The sequence below is a fragment of the Anas acuta genome, chromosome 3, assembly GCF_963932015.1.
Source record: "Anas acuta chromosome 3, bAnaAcu1.1, whole genome shotgun sequence".
Taxonomy (NCBI): Eukaryota; Metazoa; Chordata; class Aves; order Anseriformes; family Anatidae; genus Anas; species Anas acuta.
This window is the reverse complement of record NC_088981.1, coordinates 32196047-32214342: the sequence shown is the minus strand read 5'-3', so window position 1 is coordinate 32214342 and position 18296 is coordinate 32196047. Positions and strand designations below refer to the sequence as shown.

The window sequence follows — 18296 nt, the reverse complement described above, 5'->3', positions numbered from 1 at the left end:
ATAGGGAAGCTATATTAAAAATAAAAGAGGCAGCAAAAAGAGTAAAAGGTCTGCAGGAAACTTGAAAAATTTGAAGACATTTCAAGGCTTGGAACAATGTCATATTATCATTCATAAAAGCATCTAAAAAGACCAGACAATTGTAACAGTTAAATGAAAGGAGATTATTAAGAGGACACACTTTAATGGGATTTGCTAGACTGATCAGAAAGCTAGAGAAGAACTCATTTGCCAGCTTAAATGAGAATATATGGTAGCAGCTTAAAAAATAAAAACATAGGTTCATCAGCTTGATCTACTGTCACACTGAAATGGTATTTTATTGTTCCTTAGATAGGTGCATCTAAGGGAAAGTGTGCATGAATTTCTTCCATGATGTAAGGACAATAACTTTTTAATAATATATTTAGGATACAGTTTTAGAATGGATTTACAGCTTTTCTGAGTGGAAAGAATGGTGAGAATTCCCTTTTTATTGGGAAGGGCATGAAATTTGCTGAATCCACTGGCTGATGTAATAACTGCTCTGAGGAAAGTGACTGACTGAAAGGTAGTGCAATGAGAACTCCGTCCACAGTTCAAAGAAAGTTTTGTCAAGACTTGTGGAACTAGGTTAAAGGTTTTTTTTGTTTTTTTTTTTTTAAATTAAAAAAAAGTGTTGGCTAGAGGTTCAAATCTTGCTACTGATTGGAAAAACACATGAAAATGAACTGTAACATTTTCTCCTTTTCAAGACAGAAGACAGTGACCAGCAAAGGAAGATAATTTGGGCTTAGTCTCTGTTAAAACTTGCCATCGGGAATTTCCAGACAAGTCTTTAATAGCTTTAAATGATCATGAATTTCTTTTAAGTAAGTCTAAACAATTCTCTTATATTAGCATGAATATGGTTCCAAAACAACCAGTTTAAAGTATACCTGGAAAAGAAAAGTAAGCTAAAAATTCAGATGTATGAAGAAACTTTCTGTATTCTTAAAGCAATTTCTGGTATTCACATATGGCAAATACATGTATATTTGTTTCAGAATCTAGTGAATTCTTTAGTATAATACTCTTAGGAGGATAATAGTGTTAGTTCAGAAACTATCTTTAACCTGCAGAGCAAAATTACTCTTTAGAGTTAGTAATTAAAATTTTAAGAGCTCTGAGTGAAATCTTGAGTACCTTTTTAATTACTCATTTTTGGCATAGTTAATCTGCTTTATAATTGTTTCCTTTGAATGCATCACGCTGGAAGAATACATTATAGCTTTAAGAAAGCAGAGACTTGATATCATTTTTTCCAAGGAATGATACCAGCTCAACTCTTGTTTAACTTGCTTTTATTATTACAGGAGGAATGAGAAGGAGACTTGTCGAGAATAAGGCTCACTGCATTGTCCATAGCTTTAAATTTCTGATGTAGTCAACAGCAATCTGATTTCTAAAATGTGACTCTTTTCCCAAATTTGAGGGAGGTCACTTGTTTTGCCTGACACCCAGGAATATTAGCCTGAGAAGTTGTGTTTATTAGTTCTATGTTACCGTTTATTAACATAGAAGATGATTCTTCCTTTCTTGCAGACTTTGTGAAAAGGAGCGTGGACACAAAAAGGGTGCCATGAACACTGTTTCTGGAAAATTCAAACATGAAGTGACTGGGTGTAGAGAACCATACATTATTTAGTATATGAACTAACAAATCTGTAATTTAACAGGCTGTAAGCTCTGTTTCTTATAGACTTTCACAGTCAGAGAACTCACTGCATGGGCTCTTTGATCTCTCCTCCTTTCTCTTTCCACAATCCACTGGAATTGTCTCAGCCTATCCTTGCAAGATGCTCTTAGTGAAAGTGTAAGAGAAGTGCAGCTGTCACCCATTAGGCACACACTGAAACAAGTAATTCTGTGAGCGGCAGTATTAATGAAGATGGATTTCAGATATATTTCAGCTGTGAGATTTTAATTCTTTTGTTCATTCTCCAAAGTCTAGTTACAGTGGTGGTCAGCTCAGACTGCAGAGATCTACATCACAGAGTTCCACTAAATTTCCCCAATTGGCCAAAGAGTACATAGGCTTAAAGGAGGGTTGACAGAGAATGGTTTTATCCATCAGATATCTGGAGGATTCATTTGCTGCAGTCTTAAATGCCTTCTTCCAAAAAGGTTTCTCATAACCACTGAAAATAAAATTTCTTTGTAATAGGCAGTCCTTGTTTACCTTACAAATTATTCACAATTCTGGAAACAACTAATGAATTTTCCTCATGTTCCCTGTATTAAAGAGAATTCAAGAGAATTTAGAGTCTTTAGAGTCACCTGCCCCTCTGCTCTTTGTGTACAGAACATCCCAGAAGAGGAAACAATTCATCTCTCTAGTGACAAAACACACAGACTTCAGAAGACAGAGATATGCCAATCCACGCTATTCATTTACTCAATCTGTTTGTTTGAAACAATTCATCTGAAACTTAAATAGAGCTTCCTGAGCAACATGAGGAGGAAATGTTCGCTTTCCTATATGGTCTGGACTGTTTTTCTTGGATTGTCTTTCACTTTAAACTTCCTTTGGATAGAATGGAAAATAAAATGGCATCTCAGCAGAATGTTTCTTAGTTTTGAGCCCTGTAGGCCAACTTCTACAACCCTTCATTCTCTGTGAGTCCTCTGGATTTCAGTAAGGCTCCTATCGGAGTCACGGTTTATTTTATTGGCATTGGCATTTCCTGAGACAATAAGGGAACTGAAGACAAGTGAAGCATTTAGAATGGACATTAAAATGAACAAAAATGTGTGTTTAAGTTATCTGGAGTTCATTTGAATCAAAACAAGACAGATTCACTGGAAGAAAACACATTTTGTAAATACTGAACAGCTTCAAGATATAAGATCTGAGAAGTTGGAGACCTCTGAAGTTTTTCTAAAGCAGAAGTATAGAAGTAGTTATGTGGAATGCAAAACAACTATTTTGAAATTATTGCACAGAATTAAATTCTAAAAAAGTACAGAATCCTTCAAAACTTAGACACTAACTAAAACATAGTCATATTCGTATTAATTCCCCAACCTGCATAGGGTTGATCTGCACTGAACGTTCAAAGCACTCCACACATTCCCTGAATTCCCGGTTGCGGAGATGGAGGAGGCCTTTAGAGCGCTGTGCACGGGCGCTGCGGTGCCGAGAGAGCTCCCAGGCCTTGTCATAGTACTGGTGGTCTTTAAGAACATCACCAAGTAAACAATATAAACCTGGTGTTTCCTTCTTCTCTAGCTCTCGTCTCAGTATTTCTTCTGCCTGTAAAAGAACAAAGAGAAATCAACTTGTTAATTGGGCAATTTATCTTCAGTTAATCACTTATCTGAACAAATACCACTTTAGCACCTCATAATCATCAATTAAAAATTAAGAAGTGGGGATAGATAGGAAACAGTATCTTGATCTAACACAACAAAGATTAAGTCTAGAGAGAATCTAATTCCAATCTGTTATAAAAAAAGAAAACAAAAACACACACACACAAAACAAAAGTAAAAAACAAAAGTAAAAAACAAACCACAATACTTCATGATCACCATAATAAAGTGGCATTTGGTTTAATGCACGAAGGGAAATATATACATCAAAGCAAGAAGGAGCCAGATCCTAATTTTATATTTTGTGTGTGTATTCTGTATCAAGAGCAAGTACTAGTCTTGGACATCAAATCCACACCTACTTCAAGGCAACGCAGTATCAACATCATTAGCATATGTTCAATCCTGTTGGTGTATCATCTGTGGATTTTACATATCCTAAGTAGTATTCTTGCAATGACTAATTTCTTTTTTTCTAATTACTGTTTTCTGAAGACAGCAATTTCCATTCTACTATGCCTGAAAATGCATCTATCTTTAAAAATACATCTATCTATAAAAATGCATTTATCTTGGCATTTGAGAAAATATAATTAAAATACGTACAGCATTATGGAAAAGACACAAGCTTTGTGTCTCCCAGAATCTGTTATGGGCTGCTACCAACTTTTAAAAGCTCTTTATCTCAGGGTTGATATCTCACTCTAACAATAAAATTATTGTTTCTCTTTTAAATAAGAGATAAGTCTGCTTTCTGTGGCTTTTTGAAACGATAAATATGCTGGACAGATCATCTGTTGTTCAGACTGAACTCTTACCTCAGTCCCCCGCTGCAAAAATGTTACATACATAATTCAGCTCAGTATAAATTTTCTATCTGAAAAGATCTATTTGAACCATGTGAACCAAGAGATCCAACACAGCCTGCCACAGAATTAGAATCTGACATTATAACACTGGTTTTTCTTCTATCATAGCTAGGTTATCTGAAATGAAAGCTGTGTTCATCTCTGTATTTAAATGACTGCTTTTCTTACTTCTATGAGAACTGTTTTATTTCCCATTCACATGATCTCTCAGGAATCAGTCAGCTATGCGAGTCTTTTGCTCCTCCTCTTCCAATCAGAAAACTCATTGATCCAAGTTGAAAATCATCTTCTTGATGAAAAGTGACTTCTTCAAAAGTTTTACTTTGTTTTTGAAAGTTTCAACAAATAATAATTTTAACACTTCATTCTTACTGTAATTTTTGTTAACTACTTTAGTAGGAAAAGTCTGTAAATACTTAAAATGCACAAATGCAAAGAAGGGAGTATATTGTTTAGATTTGTAAGGGGAACTTTTGCTAGCAAAAATGGAATCCCATTAAGAAGAAAATTAGGGGATGAAAGATAGGAAAATAACTCCATGGCAGGTGTTTTTGGTGCCTTTGGAAGAGCTCTCCAAAGAAAAATGAACAATTCAGAATTAGCCTACTCAAAGCATTTTAAAATATGAAGGCTGCGCCTGTGGACTGTTTGGTCAAAGGACAGTTTGCTTCCTCTTCTCTGCCATTACAAGAGTCAAGGAATGTGTATTAACAACAGATGCTTAAGATTTTGTTGAAGTTTTCTAGAGCAGAGAGAACTGAGCACTTTATTACTGCAGCATTAGGCACCAAAAAGTAAGTTTTTGTTCCTTCCTCAAATAAAGTAAAAAGGCCGAAATTTTGCTATGATGTGAAAAATTGAGTGCATACTGCTGCTTTACCTCTTCCTCAGTAGGGTACTCCCAAGCTTAGATGACTATTCTGTGGTAGTGCTTAGTACCAATCGTTCACTAGACCAGAAAGCCAACCATTCACTAATTGCATTTCACATTTAAGAGCATAAAGATATCATGATCTGGACTAAGCTTAAAAGAATCCATTGCCAATGTAAATATTTCAGCACACAGATAAAACAGAAAATTAAATAAGCAGAAGTCTGACTTTTTCTTCGTCTGATTAGCTATCTGATCATCTCTGCCATGTTACAAATCTTTTTATCACATAAACCTTTTAAGGCTAATACAAAGGATCATAACTACAAACTAAGACAACTGCATTCTCACAACATTTGTCCTTTGTCTTCTACAAAACCAGATAATACTTTGAAACAGGATTTCTCATTTTGCTATCGATTTACATTTACAGAAAAATATTCCTTTTTATATGGAAAAATATTCCTTTCTTCTAACTTTATAGTAAATGGTTTTCAAGAACCCACTTTTAATCATCGATGAGAACTCTATTTTTGCAAGGAACAAATCTTATCTTAACAATAAAAATATTATCAAGGAACATTTTCCATGCAGTTCACACACTGTACGTAAAAAATACAACCACTAGAGATTTATTGTTACTAATTAAACAGCTATTAAATATTAATCCAGATGTTTCATAATTGAAGCTGATATCTAAGCTTTGGTAAAAAAAACTCTCAATTAAAAATAACCTAAAAATAATCTACAAAAGAAACCATATAACTCTTACCAAGTGAAACATTTAATTATAACAACACTGCTTTTCACAGAATTGCCTATACTGAATTGGATAGAAATGCTTTCCCCTTTTCTGCTTGCACATTATTTGCTAGACTACAAGAGCAGTAGCATGAAGCAGAACAGATGAGCATGGAAGGAAGTGAGAAAAAAGGACAGCTTTTCAGTTTTAATTTAATTGTTTTCTGTAACTTCATGGATGACCTTGGGTGAGCCATTTACTCATCTTTCTCAGTTATGCAGCTACACAAAGAGAAAACAGACTTCGAAGACAAGTAAACGATATATAGTGAAAATCAATCAAGTTCTCAAACCATCTTATGAACTAATCAGTGTAACTCTACCCAACTTCGCATCTGGGAAGCATTTCCTTCATTAAAAAGTAAACTTCAGGTATCACTATAATTGTGTTGCCCCACTCAAATGTTTTGAACTGTCTTTGTCATGTTTTAAGAAAAATACAAGAAAAATAACTCTGTGGAAGGTGGACTGCTGGGTAGGTTGGTCTAACACCAGGCTGAGTGCCATGCTGCGCCATACTGTGAGGAAATGATGGGGACAGGGCTGAAAGCTGTGTTGTACAGCAGAATAACAGCTCTCGTGATTTTGGCAAAGGTGAGAAGCTACTGTGCTCTAGAGCTCCTGAGAGAAAGGCCTTGCTTCTATTGGAAGAACTGAAAATCCACACCTGCAGCTCATCCCCTCTTTTCTTTTTCCTTTAGCAGGGGAAGGAAAACCATTTTTAGTGCAGTATCTATTTCAGGTGAGGTTGAAGAGACATCACCTAAACCAAAGAAGGTTGTCTGATGTAAATAACACTCTCAAGATCTCTGGGTCTCCCTCACAACTGAAAGAATGAGGAGAGTGCCTTTTCAACACCAGTTTTCACTACAATGACAGAGGTTAGCATCTGCTTTTCAGGAAGCCTGCTGAAGGAATACAAGTGAATGACAAGGCCACAGCAACCATCCACATACCGTGTGTTCAGATTGTAATACTTTTTTGTTGATGTTTTTCTGTGCCCCGCTTTGCTCACTGCTTCACACTATGATACTCTTCTGTTGACTCATGTTATGATATCATTATTTACTATTTTTGTTCAGATTACGAAACAAGTGAATATAGAGCCATATCTAAAAACAGTAAAGGATCCACAAAAAAAGTTTTCTAAATGGGACATCTTTCTTTGCACAATTTGAGTTGATATATTGCCCTGTTATAACTGAGTGAACTATGCATTTCCAAGTGTATAATGTGGAGTTGTTTGTACCCGTATCTGCATCCTCTGATTTTTCTGTCAGTGCACGATTTGAAAGCGGAGGAAGGAACATACTTCTTTGATGCCTAAGTACACAGACTAATCGATATTGCTGATATTTGGATGTTTTATTATTTTTCCTTTTTTTTTTTTGATTAGGCTTTTCAGTATTCAAATTAATGTTTCCCATATAAAAGCAGCTGTAAGTGAAAAATATGCACAAATTTATTTAACAGAGTTTGTTCTTTTCGGCACATGTTTATTACGTTCTTAAATGACATGAATGTCCACTGAAGAACACCTTGCTGTAGTATTTCCTCATGCATTTCAAAAAGAAAAAGTACGATATTTAAAAGCCATAATATTTTTGATAAATACACACAGTTCACACGCTGAAAGCTATCTGATAAGGAGCACAAAGTTACTCCCCTTGGTGTACGAATAAATATTTCTAATTTTCCAGCTTTTTTGATCTGAAGCTTTTTTTTTTTTTTAATATCACTACCGTTACTTAGTACTTACATAGTGCTTTCTGTTTTCAAAGCACAGCCCAAACCCTCATTCTGAAAGCATTTCTAAGCAGTTTCCTGTGGCAGATATCCTGTCCTATTCTCTGAGTGCCATTTTCATAACTCCCTAAGGGCAGCTTGTGAACGTAACTAGGACAGAATGAATTTCCAGGAAATGGAAAATATTAACCTCTACTTCTCCACTGTACTGAAAAATTGTGGTATTAGCATAGTACCCCCAAGGCATGCATAATGTGACACAGAATTGACAGCAAGGCATACCTGATAGCTTATAATGATTGAAATCTAGTCATTGGTGAATGATAACAATAATAATAAGTAAATATGAGAAATTCTGTGTTTTGTCTATTAAGTTATAGGTCTCTGTTCAGTAAGCTTAAATTACTATAAGCAATGTCTTTATAAAGGCATACATATATTTAACGTTACCACATACCAAACAGAAGAAGAGAACAGAGACGAAAACAAAAAAGATACTTTTGTCTGAAATTGAATATTTCTGAAAGTTATCTAAATACTGAAAACAATCTTTGATACCATAAGCTCCTTATGGTATCTTTGATACCATAAGCTCTTTGATACATAAGTCCCTCTCAGTGAGGGATTGCACCAGAAAGAGAACACAGCTAAACTGACACACAAATAGGTGTTGCTTCCAGGCATCACTAAAATCCTCCTACTCATGCTCTAACTGGAATAGCAAAAATATCAAGCTGCTACTGCCTGCTCACAGCATTTTTAAACAATTCTGTCATCTATACATAGCTAGATGATGGTTTTTAAATTGTCTCTGCATGGAGCTGATCACATGTAACTGCAGCAGTTTTAAAGAAATGACAGAGAGGCTCAGCAAAATATCAACAGATTTAACAAAATAAGATAATGCCTTTTAATCTTAGGCCATTTTTTGCCTCAAGTGTTTGATTCTGTAGTTTTTATATGTTAACATAGAGTAATTAAATACATCAAGCACTGATGTTGTTCTGTTTAAAGCAATTGTAAAAGCTACAACTAATAGTTGGAAATCAAGGGAGAAAGAAAGCAGATTCCCTCCTGATAAAGCTCCCAAACTCCACCATGAGTGACCGCTACAACCTTCATTCAATACCCACATTACACCTTGTTGCACATCTATAGTTGTTAACTTAATTTTCCTTGAATATTTGGGAATTGTTTCAATGCGTTCAATTTAAGTCTTTTCTTGCATCCTGAGTTATTTATCCACTTCTATTTCATGTAGTCATTATCCCAGATTTTTTTTTTTTTTTTTTTTTTTTTTTTTTAGCATTCACAGGTAATAACAGACTTACATGTCATGTGTCCTAAATGGACTTTTCTCACAACAACCCTACAGAAGTACATGTCAGTTATAAAGTTATTCACTGAGAGAGTGGTTGGGCACTGGAACCCCAGGGAAGTGGTCAGAGCACCAAGCCTGCCAGTCTAAAAAGTGTTTGGGCAATGCTCTCAGACACACGGTCTGATTATTGCGTAGTCCTGTGCAGAGCCAGGAGCTGGACTCAGTAATATCCTTGTGAGTCCCTTCCAAATCAGGACATTCTATGATTCTGTAAGGTCATCAATGCATTGACAGCTCAAGTCTGACTGCTTCTTATTCCTGTTCCCACTGCAAGACTCTCAGCTGTGAAAACCAGTTTTTCTTACCTTCCCATGCTGTCCTGCTCTTTCATAGCAGATTACTGCATCTTCCCACATTTCCAGCTCCTCATATATCTGTAAGGCAGAGCTGGTGCATCCGAGCTCAAAGAGTAAGCTTGCAAGCTGGCGCTGGAAAGATAAGAAATTCCACAAAACTGAAAGAAGGTACACAGTCCTCTTTACATTTTTAAAAGATGTTAGAGGCATTTCTGACATCAACAAGAAGCAGACAGAATATGAAATTACTCTCTTGAAACCCCGAGCTGGAGCCTCAAAAATTTATATACCTTACAAAAAAATCAATAGAAAAATAATTGCTTTGATTTGACTCCAATTTATGCCAGTAACTCAACTACTTTGAACTAGTTTACAATACAATATAAAAATAGAAACACACATGTGAAGGATGAATTGAGAGGAGAACTTCCATCCCTTAAGTGAGGCACATGGCCCATGCGGCTGGAGAGCAGCTGCAGCAGTATGTTGGGAACACAGAGTGGGAAACAGCCTAAAGGAAGGCAGTAAAGTTTCTTCTAGCAATGCCTGCCATAGCAATCTGTACCTGTTCAAACACAGATGGAGAAAGGCTCTGAAACAATTGTGCTAGGGACACTGTAAGAAATCTGTAAGTGCCCCAAACAACCACTGCAAAAGTGCGTTAGTTTCCAGTCAAATCCGTATTAGATTGGGGTTCAGGTTGAAATCCTTAGTTAAGTTTTCCTCACAGATAAACCAGCCCCTTTGTTATTTCAGATCCAGCTATTACTTCAGCGTGTTTAAGAAAATAAGAGAAGAGTTCTTTCAATTTAAAAACAAACAAGGTATGTTTTTATGACTTTGAAAAGTTGCTTTTGGTCTTCTGTTTATTTTTGTTAAGAGGAGATTAAATTCGCATATAGGTTTTCATCTCTGAAGAAAGGATAACTTATTTACTACGGGTAAGATATATACAATCTGGTTTGCAAAAACAAAATGAGAACAATCTGTATAAGGACACCTAATTATGCTATGAGATCCCACACAGTGAACCTCTGCAGTGATTCTGGTGATTCTGAACAGATTCTCTTTAGTTCTGTGTAGATGTCATGGATCTCTCGTTACAGGCTTGGCTTCAATGTCTGTTACAAATTTGAGGTAGTCACCATACACTAGTAGATTAGCTGTCAAAAAAAAATGAAGTTGAGTACAGTTCTTTTAAATAAATGCATAAACTGTGAAAGTCTGTAACTGAGTAATTTGTTCACTTAATATCAATTAATTTGAAAAAAACGACTACATTTTCCAGTGTCTGAAATTAAGTAAGATTTATGTTTTATGAAATTTAGAGTCAAATTTGGTAAAATTTATATAAGCAATGCTTCTTCATTACTATAACTAGAAGACTGCAGTCTTCTACCATTATGAGCCCCTATTTTAGTATTTCTATCTTTGGCTTGGAAAATTGGCTTGGATTGAAAAGTGCCACTCTGACAACTGGAAATGAAAACCACATTTGCTAGTTTTATTGCAAATGCCTGTTGAAAGATTGTGTGGAATAATTTGAAAATGCTTGGAGAAAATATGACTGTTAAAGGAACATGCATCTAGGTTAGAAATCAAAGGAATAAAACACCATTAAAAAATAAACAGTATGTGCACCTTTGGAGATAAGTAATGCATATATTTTCTTAAGTTTGTTGTTAAATACAGCATTATCAGATAAGACTAGTGTGTACATTTCTTCTCTAGAATGGAATTTATGTTCAAGATAATCGTTTTAGTTTTGGAAAAAAATCTTTCAAAACTAGCAAAAAAGGGCACATCCAGAAAATAAAAGCTTTGTCAGTTAAGTGGTTCTTCAACACACTTTTGTCTCCTATTTGGTTGCTTTGACCATGATCCACTTCCTGAAAACAACTCGAAGTTAATCATCATTACAGGACAAAGAAAGATGCAAATAATTGTGGTATAAACATCAGCAGCAAATAGTGATACAATGAAAAGATTGTTTTTACACAAGATATGTCAGAAGCTTGAAAGTTTGTTTATTTTTTAAGGACAGAAAAGGGAAAATAAAGAAGAACCACACTACAAGCAATTACTCCCATGCATGACAGAACAAGACATCTGAAAGTAAAACATTGTGGAACTTGGTTACTTTCCAGAAAAACCTACTGTGTTCTTATGTTACACCTTTTTTTCCACAGTGTTTCAATGCAAAATCACAGCATACCACCTTGACTTTGAGTCATGCAGTATCAATATTGATGAGAACTACATATTGTTAAAGAAAGCTTCAAATGAAGTTGATTCATACCTGTATGGCCCAACGTGGAGGCACTTGACAGCAGTAGAAAATCTTCATGCGTTCAGATACTGAAGTATTTGCATCCTCAAACTGGTCTGCAAGTGCCTGTAAATGCAAAGCATATTCTGATTTACTATTTATTTAAATTTAATCAACCTAAAAGAAAGATAAATTCAAAGCTTAAACTCTGAGTGCAACTTCAGAGGAGGAAGAATCAAATTTACAATTCTAACAGTTGCACAGGAAAATTGTGTCAAATGTTAAAAGTGACCTTGCCTAATGCATTTCAGTTTTATGGCTAGATTTTCACTTCAAAGTAGTACTGGCATGCTGTAAGCATGAAATTTCTTATTTGAAAAAAAAAAAAAAAAGACAGAAAGGAAGACTGAGCCATGCTTTCGGAAACATGCTTCTAATATAGAGTAAGTTATTGTGACTTGGAGTGTAATTCAATTCAGCCTTTTCTGCTTTGGTAGGACTCTCTATTTATGATGAAGAAATATTGTCTTCTGAAATTCTTTGGAAGGGAATAACAATGTTTGCATAGCAAAAATGTAGTAACTTCAGCACTAACTTTTGTTCGTAAATTCACTGTGAAGGTAATTAAATCAAAACTCAATAGCAGGAAAAATAAAATGTTAAAAGGTAGCTAAAGCCAAAAACTTGGTTAGGAATTTTAAGATAAGTGCACAACTGTTTTTCAAAAACCCAGACCTCACTAAAACAGCAAATTTAAGGCCAGACTTACAGAAAAAGGTACATTAAATTACTTGCATTCACATGATTAACCTATGTAGATCCTGCATATAACTTAGACAAAGATTTATTGGAAGATCTAAACTAATTCTCAGAATTTTCTCAGCATAGGAAATAAATGCAAAGATTCCCAACAAAAAGAAAAATGGGATAGGATCTCTCTAAATCTTTTTGCTACCTAACCATATGGGAATGCAAATAAAAGTTCTATAAAATTAAAATAAGTATTTACATGATTTAAGCTGCAAAGAATTTTGTTACCGCTATTGATGGCAACAAGATTTATTAGGCTGCTTCATTCTGTTAGTAAGAAAAATTAGAACAGGTAACAATAATTTAGGCTTTTAAATCCATGTTTAAACTCCTAGTTTTAAATACAAATATTTAAAATATTTGATCTTATTCACATTCACTCTCAGAAAATTATTTCTGGAGACCTGTTCCTAGAGATTACACTGAACTCTACCCCAAGAAAACTGCTGAAGTGTATTTGTAAAGAAAGGGACAGACTTACATAAAATCACATTTCTTCACATAGTTCTGAGCAATCCAACAGGAGAGAGATCCAAATAAAATTTTTAAAATAATTATTTAATTACAGAGTTTACTTGACTATGAATAACATTAAAAACTATTCTGCAGTTTAATTATGCTGAAATGTTCTAATACTATGCACAAGCATGTTTTTCAAAATACTGCCACTACTAGAACTGAAAAATCGTCCAGTTCCTCAGGGCAATCATTTTACAAGGCCAAAGTAGTAAACCACAGTTAGAAATTTAAAAAGTAATAATTGCCTAAAGTCTGAACAAAGCCAGAAAATCTCATACACATCCAGTAAAATAACTTTTTTTGAGGTGAACACGAGATGGAAGGCAAAAAATCTTTTAAGTCGTTCAAAATGTTTTGTTCTTGTTTTAGTTTCTCCCTCCTGCCCTGCATTTCAATTGTTCCAGAAAAAAAATGTAATTCAAAGAAAAACTATTTTTCAAAAGGAAGCAGTTTGGAAAACGTGTAGCCATATCCCCTTTCTACCCTTTCTAAATAGAAAGGTCGAACTTAAACGACACCTTGGAGGAGAATATGACTTAACAGGTAGAATTCTCCCCTTTCCCAAAACACTGCGCTCTGTTCAGAGTTCCAACAAAAACTAAAAATATATGTAGAATATATGAGTATTATACGATCCTTAAAAAAAAAGAATAAGCACTAATAAACTTCGAAGTTATTAAAACCCCTTTTTATGCACTCACATGTTGGAAAAAAACAAACAAACAAACTTTGATAATTCTACCTATTAGTGAAGTATAGAAAAGAAGTTACTAAAAAATTACTGAATTGTATGCTTCTGAAATAGGCTTGAAGAAATAAAATTTGAGTCGCACAGCAGAAAGAAATTAGAAATAAAATTAGAACCCTAACATTATTGCACAGCTGTCTAATCATAGAACTATACATCAAAAAGATGAACAAAGAAGAACTGCCAAGAGACCTTTCTTATTAATCATCTGTGTTTACACTGAATCTTTGCACCATAGTCAAAAGCTGTAAGACTTGGTGTCTCAGTTTAACCCAAGTCTCAAATTCCTGCCTTAAAACTTGCTAAACAGAACTAAATCAGAAGCCATCTAGAATTCACAACCCTAAATGATGTATGAGTTCCTTTACATGCACCACCTAATAACATTACGCTCAGCAGATCAACTCCCTCTCCCTGGTTGTCCATGTTACAAAACCTTTTGCCAAGGCTTCAGCTGCCATAGATAAGAGTACAGTACAGAAAGATATACTAATACAGTCTGGACAACAAAACCTGATGTTTTTGATGTAATTTTTTACCACAAGCAAAGACTACATTATAGCCATAGGAAAAAAAAAAAAAAAAAAGACCGCTCTAGCAACTAAAATTTATTCTCCCCATGTCATCCTCAAGTCTTCATTATGAGGCTAAGAAGCCCAATAGATGTCTATGTTTTGGATAATTATGTCACATAATTTTGAAATGATCAATTTAGAGCTTTTATCACTTTACTAACCGGTCTCAGGCTAATTAATTTAGTAATCAAACTCATCTGATTTTGTCTACATGTTAATGATTTATTTCAGCTTGGATGTCATTTCCTACTACACATTCTTGCTTTGCTTCTATGTTCAACATCAAATGTAACATCACCAGGGTCCTGAAGGCAAAATACCTGCTTTAATTTTGAGCCTACCTAAATTTCAATCTCTTTATCCTCTCCACATCTTTTACTTCTATGGCTGATAGAAGTACCATTTTTTCTTCTAAACCAGACCCTATCTCGGTACTTAATCTCTGGAAATACTACTATAACCTTATGGTTCCTGGTTACTAATATGTCCTTTCCTTTGAGGCATAATCCTATTTGATTTCTCAGCTGACCTACAGCACTTCTCTTAAACTTTTATTTATCCAGCTGGTCTGAAATCCTTCCCTCAAAGTTTTATCCTTTTTGGTAAAACATAATTTTCAGGTAGTTTTTTGCATCTTAGGTAAATAAATGGCAGACCTTCACATCCTTCCTTCTATGCTTAAACTCTTTAGACCAAATGAAATTGCTTATTTAGTTTCTCATAAAGTTGTCCCTTTGTATGTAAAACTAACTACATACATATTTTTTCTTTAATCTCAGCAGAAGGATCTCCTAATCCAAGCTTATTCGAGGTAAAAATGCCAACACAAACAAAAGTCCCAAATCCCTGTCTTTTCAAAATAGTAAGGTACTCGCTACTTATCAAAGACATCTTGAAAACAGCCTAACACTTTTGTTTGTGCAAAAACTATTCATTTCCAACCGGACCTCTCCCCTCAACGACACCAAAGATGAGTTTGTCCATAACGAAACCTTACATTGCTGGTCCCAGTAAAATATCTCCCTCAAAATAGTCTTGACCGACAGACAAAATTTTATCCACACAATTTTGTCTCATTTTCTCATGTTTTCATATCATTTATCCATAATGTGACTGGAACCCTTTTCCATTTACCTATCTCTTCTGACAACCACATTTTCAATTTCAGTGTTCCAGCCACAGTTGTTCCACCTCACTTCTTTCTTGATTTATGCCAAAAGAAATCTGATACTGTCACACGTTTTGCTTTCTCACTATCACCCTGGTCCAGCATGTACTACTCAACTCCTGGCAAACAGAAGAGAATGAACAGATCAACTTCAGAGAATGAACTTCCAATCTCTCCTATCATGGAAACACCAGCCGTACAACCTCTTAATGAAGCTCTTGGGATTCTCAAGTCCTTTTTCTTTATTTTCTCCTAAACGTGATGACTTCTTAGAATCCCATACACCAGCCTGACCTCTCCACGCTCTGCCTAACTAACCAGTTCCATTTTCCTGGTCCTTCTTCTGTTTATATCCATTAACTCTGTATATGTTTTAAAACAAGCAAATTGACCTCACAGCTCTACTGCTCTTGTATTCTAGCTGTTCCCTTCACTCCATCCTTCTTACAGTAATTCTCCTGCCAGCTGTGTGTTCTATGGGTAAGTTTATTTAGCATGTCAACAAATCCTTAGCAAACTATGCAGTCTCCTTAGTGTTTTCCTGCTTTACATCATAAAAACATCATGCTTCAGCATTTGTATTAATAACTGATGGTTGCAGTTTGTTCGTAAACTTTGCCAAATGATACTTCATGTGAATTAATTTACTCAAACATGATGAAAATACCACAGCTTCTGTATCCATCTCTGTATTTTCCTCTGCTTTGTCCCACTTCCAATGCTACTCCTCAGCATCAACATCATCCAACCCTTACAGGGGAAAAAAACAATTAACCCTCCAACAAGTTCTCTTCTTGGACTTGCTCAGACTTGGCTTTCGTCCTCTTGCTTAAGGTACTACCAGCCCTTTCTTAGGTTTAGTAGTTAACTATTTACTACCAGATACTATAAACAGAAAGCTTTCCCTTCAGAACTCCACTGCAAGAACTGTACTCACGAAACACACATACTACAATTACAAGTAAGATGCTGATAACCAGCAAACTGAAAAAAACTCTATATAAAGAACAAAGTCTATACTTCCCTTACCAAATGTCAAGACAAATATGTATCCCATTTTATTACTCTGCTTGCTGAGCTCATGGAAACTATAAACTGCACAGCACTGAAACCTAAATAATTCTGTTTCCCTAACACCTACCTAGTCCCCCATTCTGCAAAAGTATACTAGGAGTATGTCAAAAATTAAATACAACCTCAAGAAATAAAGTAGGTAACAAATGCAAAGAATTAAATATACAGAATAATTAAGGTTTCCCATATTTTTCCTTCCTGTGACTAAAATCAGATATAGTACATTAAGAAAAATGGAATAAGTATTTTAGTAGCTTGTGGATATGTAATTTCATTGAATTACACTCTTTTGGTAAACATACTTCATAAAAGCAACAAATCTTTACAATCCAGACAAACTTGTTTTAACAGCTCTCAACCCAAGAGCTCCTGAAAGAAAGATCCCTGAGACATAACCAGACTTCTGAAATCCAATGGTCAAAATAACTTCATCATTCAGTGAAGTAATGCCAGAAATCACGAAGCAATAAAAACAGATTTCATACAATACAATGAAGTTTTGTGTAATGGGAGAGAATAAATTCTGGTTGATAAATACGGATATCATGTGGAAAAAATGAAAACAGTTGAGATTAGTCTAAACTGTGAGATGGAGATAATGGCCAAATAGTTATAACCTTATGGATCGCCAGTTTTATCACTAGATAAAAAGAGAAAAAACGTACATTTTGGCTTACTGTAGCATACAGACATTATTCAGAACAACACTTGGACATTTAAGACGTGACGTTGTTGCTCACAAACTTAACTGACTTGAAATCATGAGCTATTCTTTCAAAAAGGTCAGATTTCTAAACGATATATTTCTGCAAATGATGAAAATCTCTGAATAGTCAAGAACTAAAGCATCCAAACACAAAACAAAAGCTATTAAACAAGGATATATTTCAACATCAAGAAAGAACCCCTCCCTCCCTTTATCTAATTTTCTAAGAGGAATTATGACACTACAAACTTAAGGCAAATATATTACAGCAGACACTACTATAAACTGACTTATGATTCATGGAAACTCTAAAGACCATTACTTGCATTGTGCAGAGATGTCAAGATCTCTGCACAGCACTCCTTACTGGTGATCGATTTTACATTACTCAAATTTGCAGAAGAATGAGTATGTTCTGTGAAAACTGCAAAAGATCAATTCTGAAAAGGGCAACAATCTTACCCTCTTTTTTCCTCCTTCAAATATCTTGGACTCATTAAAACATGGTAGCCATGAAGACTTCCCTTTTTGACTGGACGACTGCATACCACACTTCTCCCTAGGAAGTGGCCTCCCTCACAGCTGTTTTAAAATTTCTTAAAGCTAACTTCAAAATGTTTTATAGTATTGCCTGCCTACTTTGCAAAGCAACTGAATGGTTACATGGGGACCTGGAGCTGCAAAGACGTCTGGATGCTTCACAAACTACTGATGAGGCAATGCAATTCTACAACTAGAAAAATAAGCAACACCTGAAACAAAGTTCAACAGAAACATTCAAGAAGAATGCGTCTGGCTGCAAGTTTTTAAAGCTGAGTGCATTTGCATTGAAAAGAGCGTTTTAACAACTTCACCTTGTGTTATAAGAAAAAAAATAGTTATTCTGCAATCACTACACTGAAAAAATCAAGACTTTCAGCATTTGAGGTTACTTGTGCGGTTTTGTTCGCTTTTTAAATTAAAGTTACGAGAATTTGGCCCTGCTTTCTAGCAGTTTTACGCACAAGCAAACAGGCTGATATTCTTTAATTGTAATTAAAACAAATATGTTCTCTATATATTCTTTCAAATCACTGTCATCCCTTTTCTACACGTAGATTAATTCTCCATCTACTGTGATACTTCTTGGT

The 18296-nt window shown here is 35.0% G+C and overlaps 1 protein-coding gene across 2 annotated transcripts in view; it reads right to left on the bottom strand.

The window, feature by feature from the left end:
- The window catches only part of TTC27 (tetratricopeptide repeat domain 27), a 113151-nt gene that overhangs the window by 19430 nt on the left and 75425 nt on the right, over positions 1–18296 (bottom strand). For both annotated transcript variants that reach the window (XM_068676467.1, XM_068676468.1), the window contains exons 11-13: positions 11597–11692; positions 9307–9429; positions 3047–3274 (exon numbers count right to left, since the gene is read on the bottom strand). In XM_068676467.1, coding sequence (XP_068532568.1) covers positions 3047–3274; positions 9307–9429; positions 11597–11692 — 447 coding nt within the window. The remainder of the gene's footprint in view (positions 1–3046; positions 3275–9306; positions 9430–11596; positions 11693–18296) is intronic.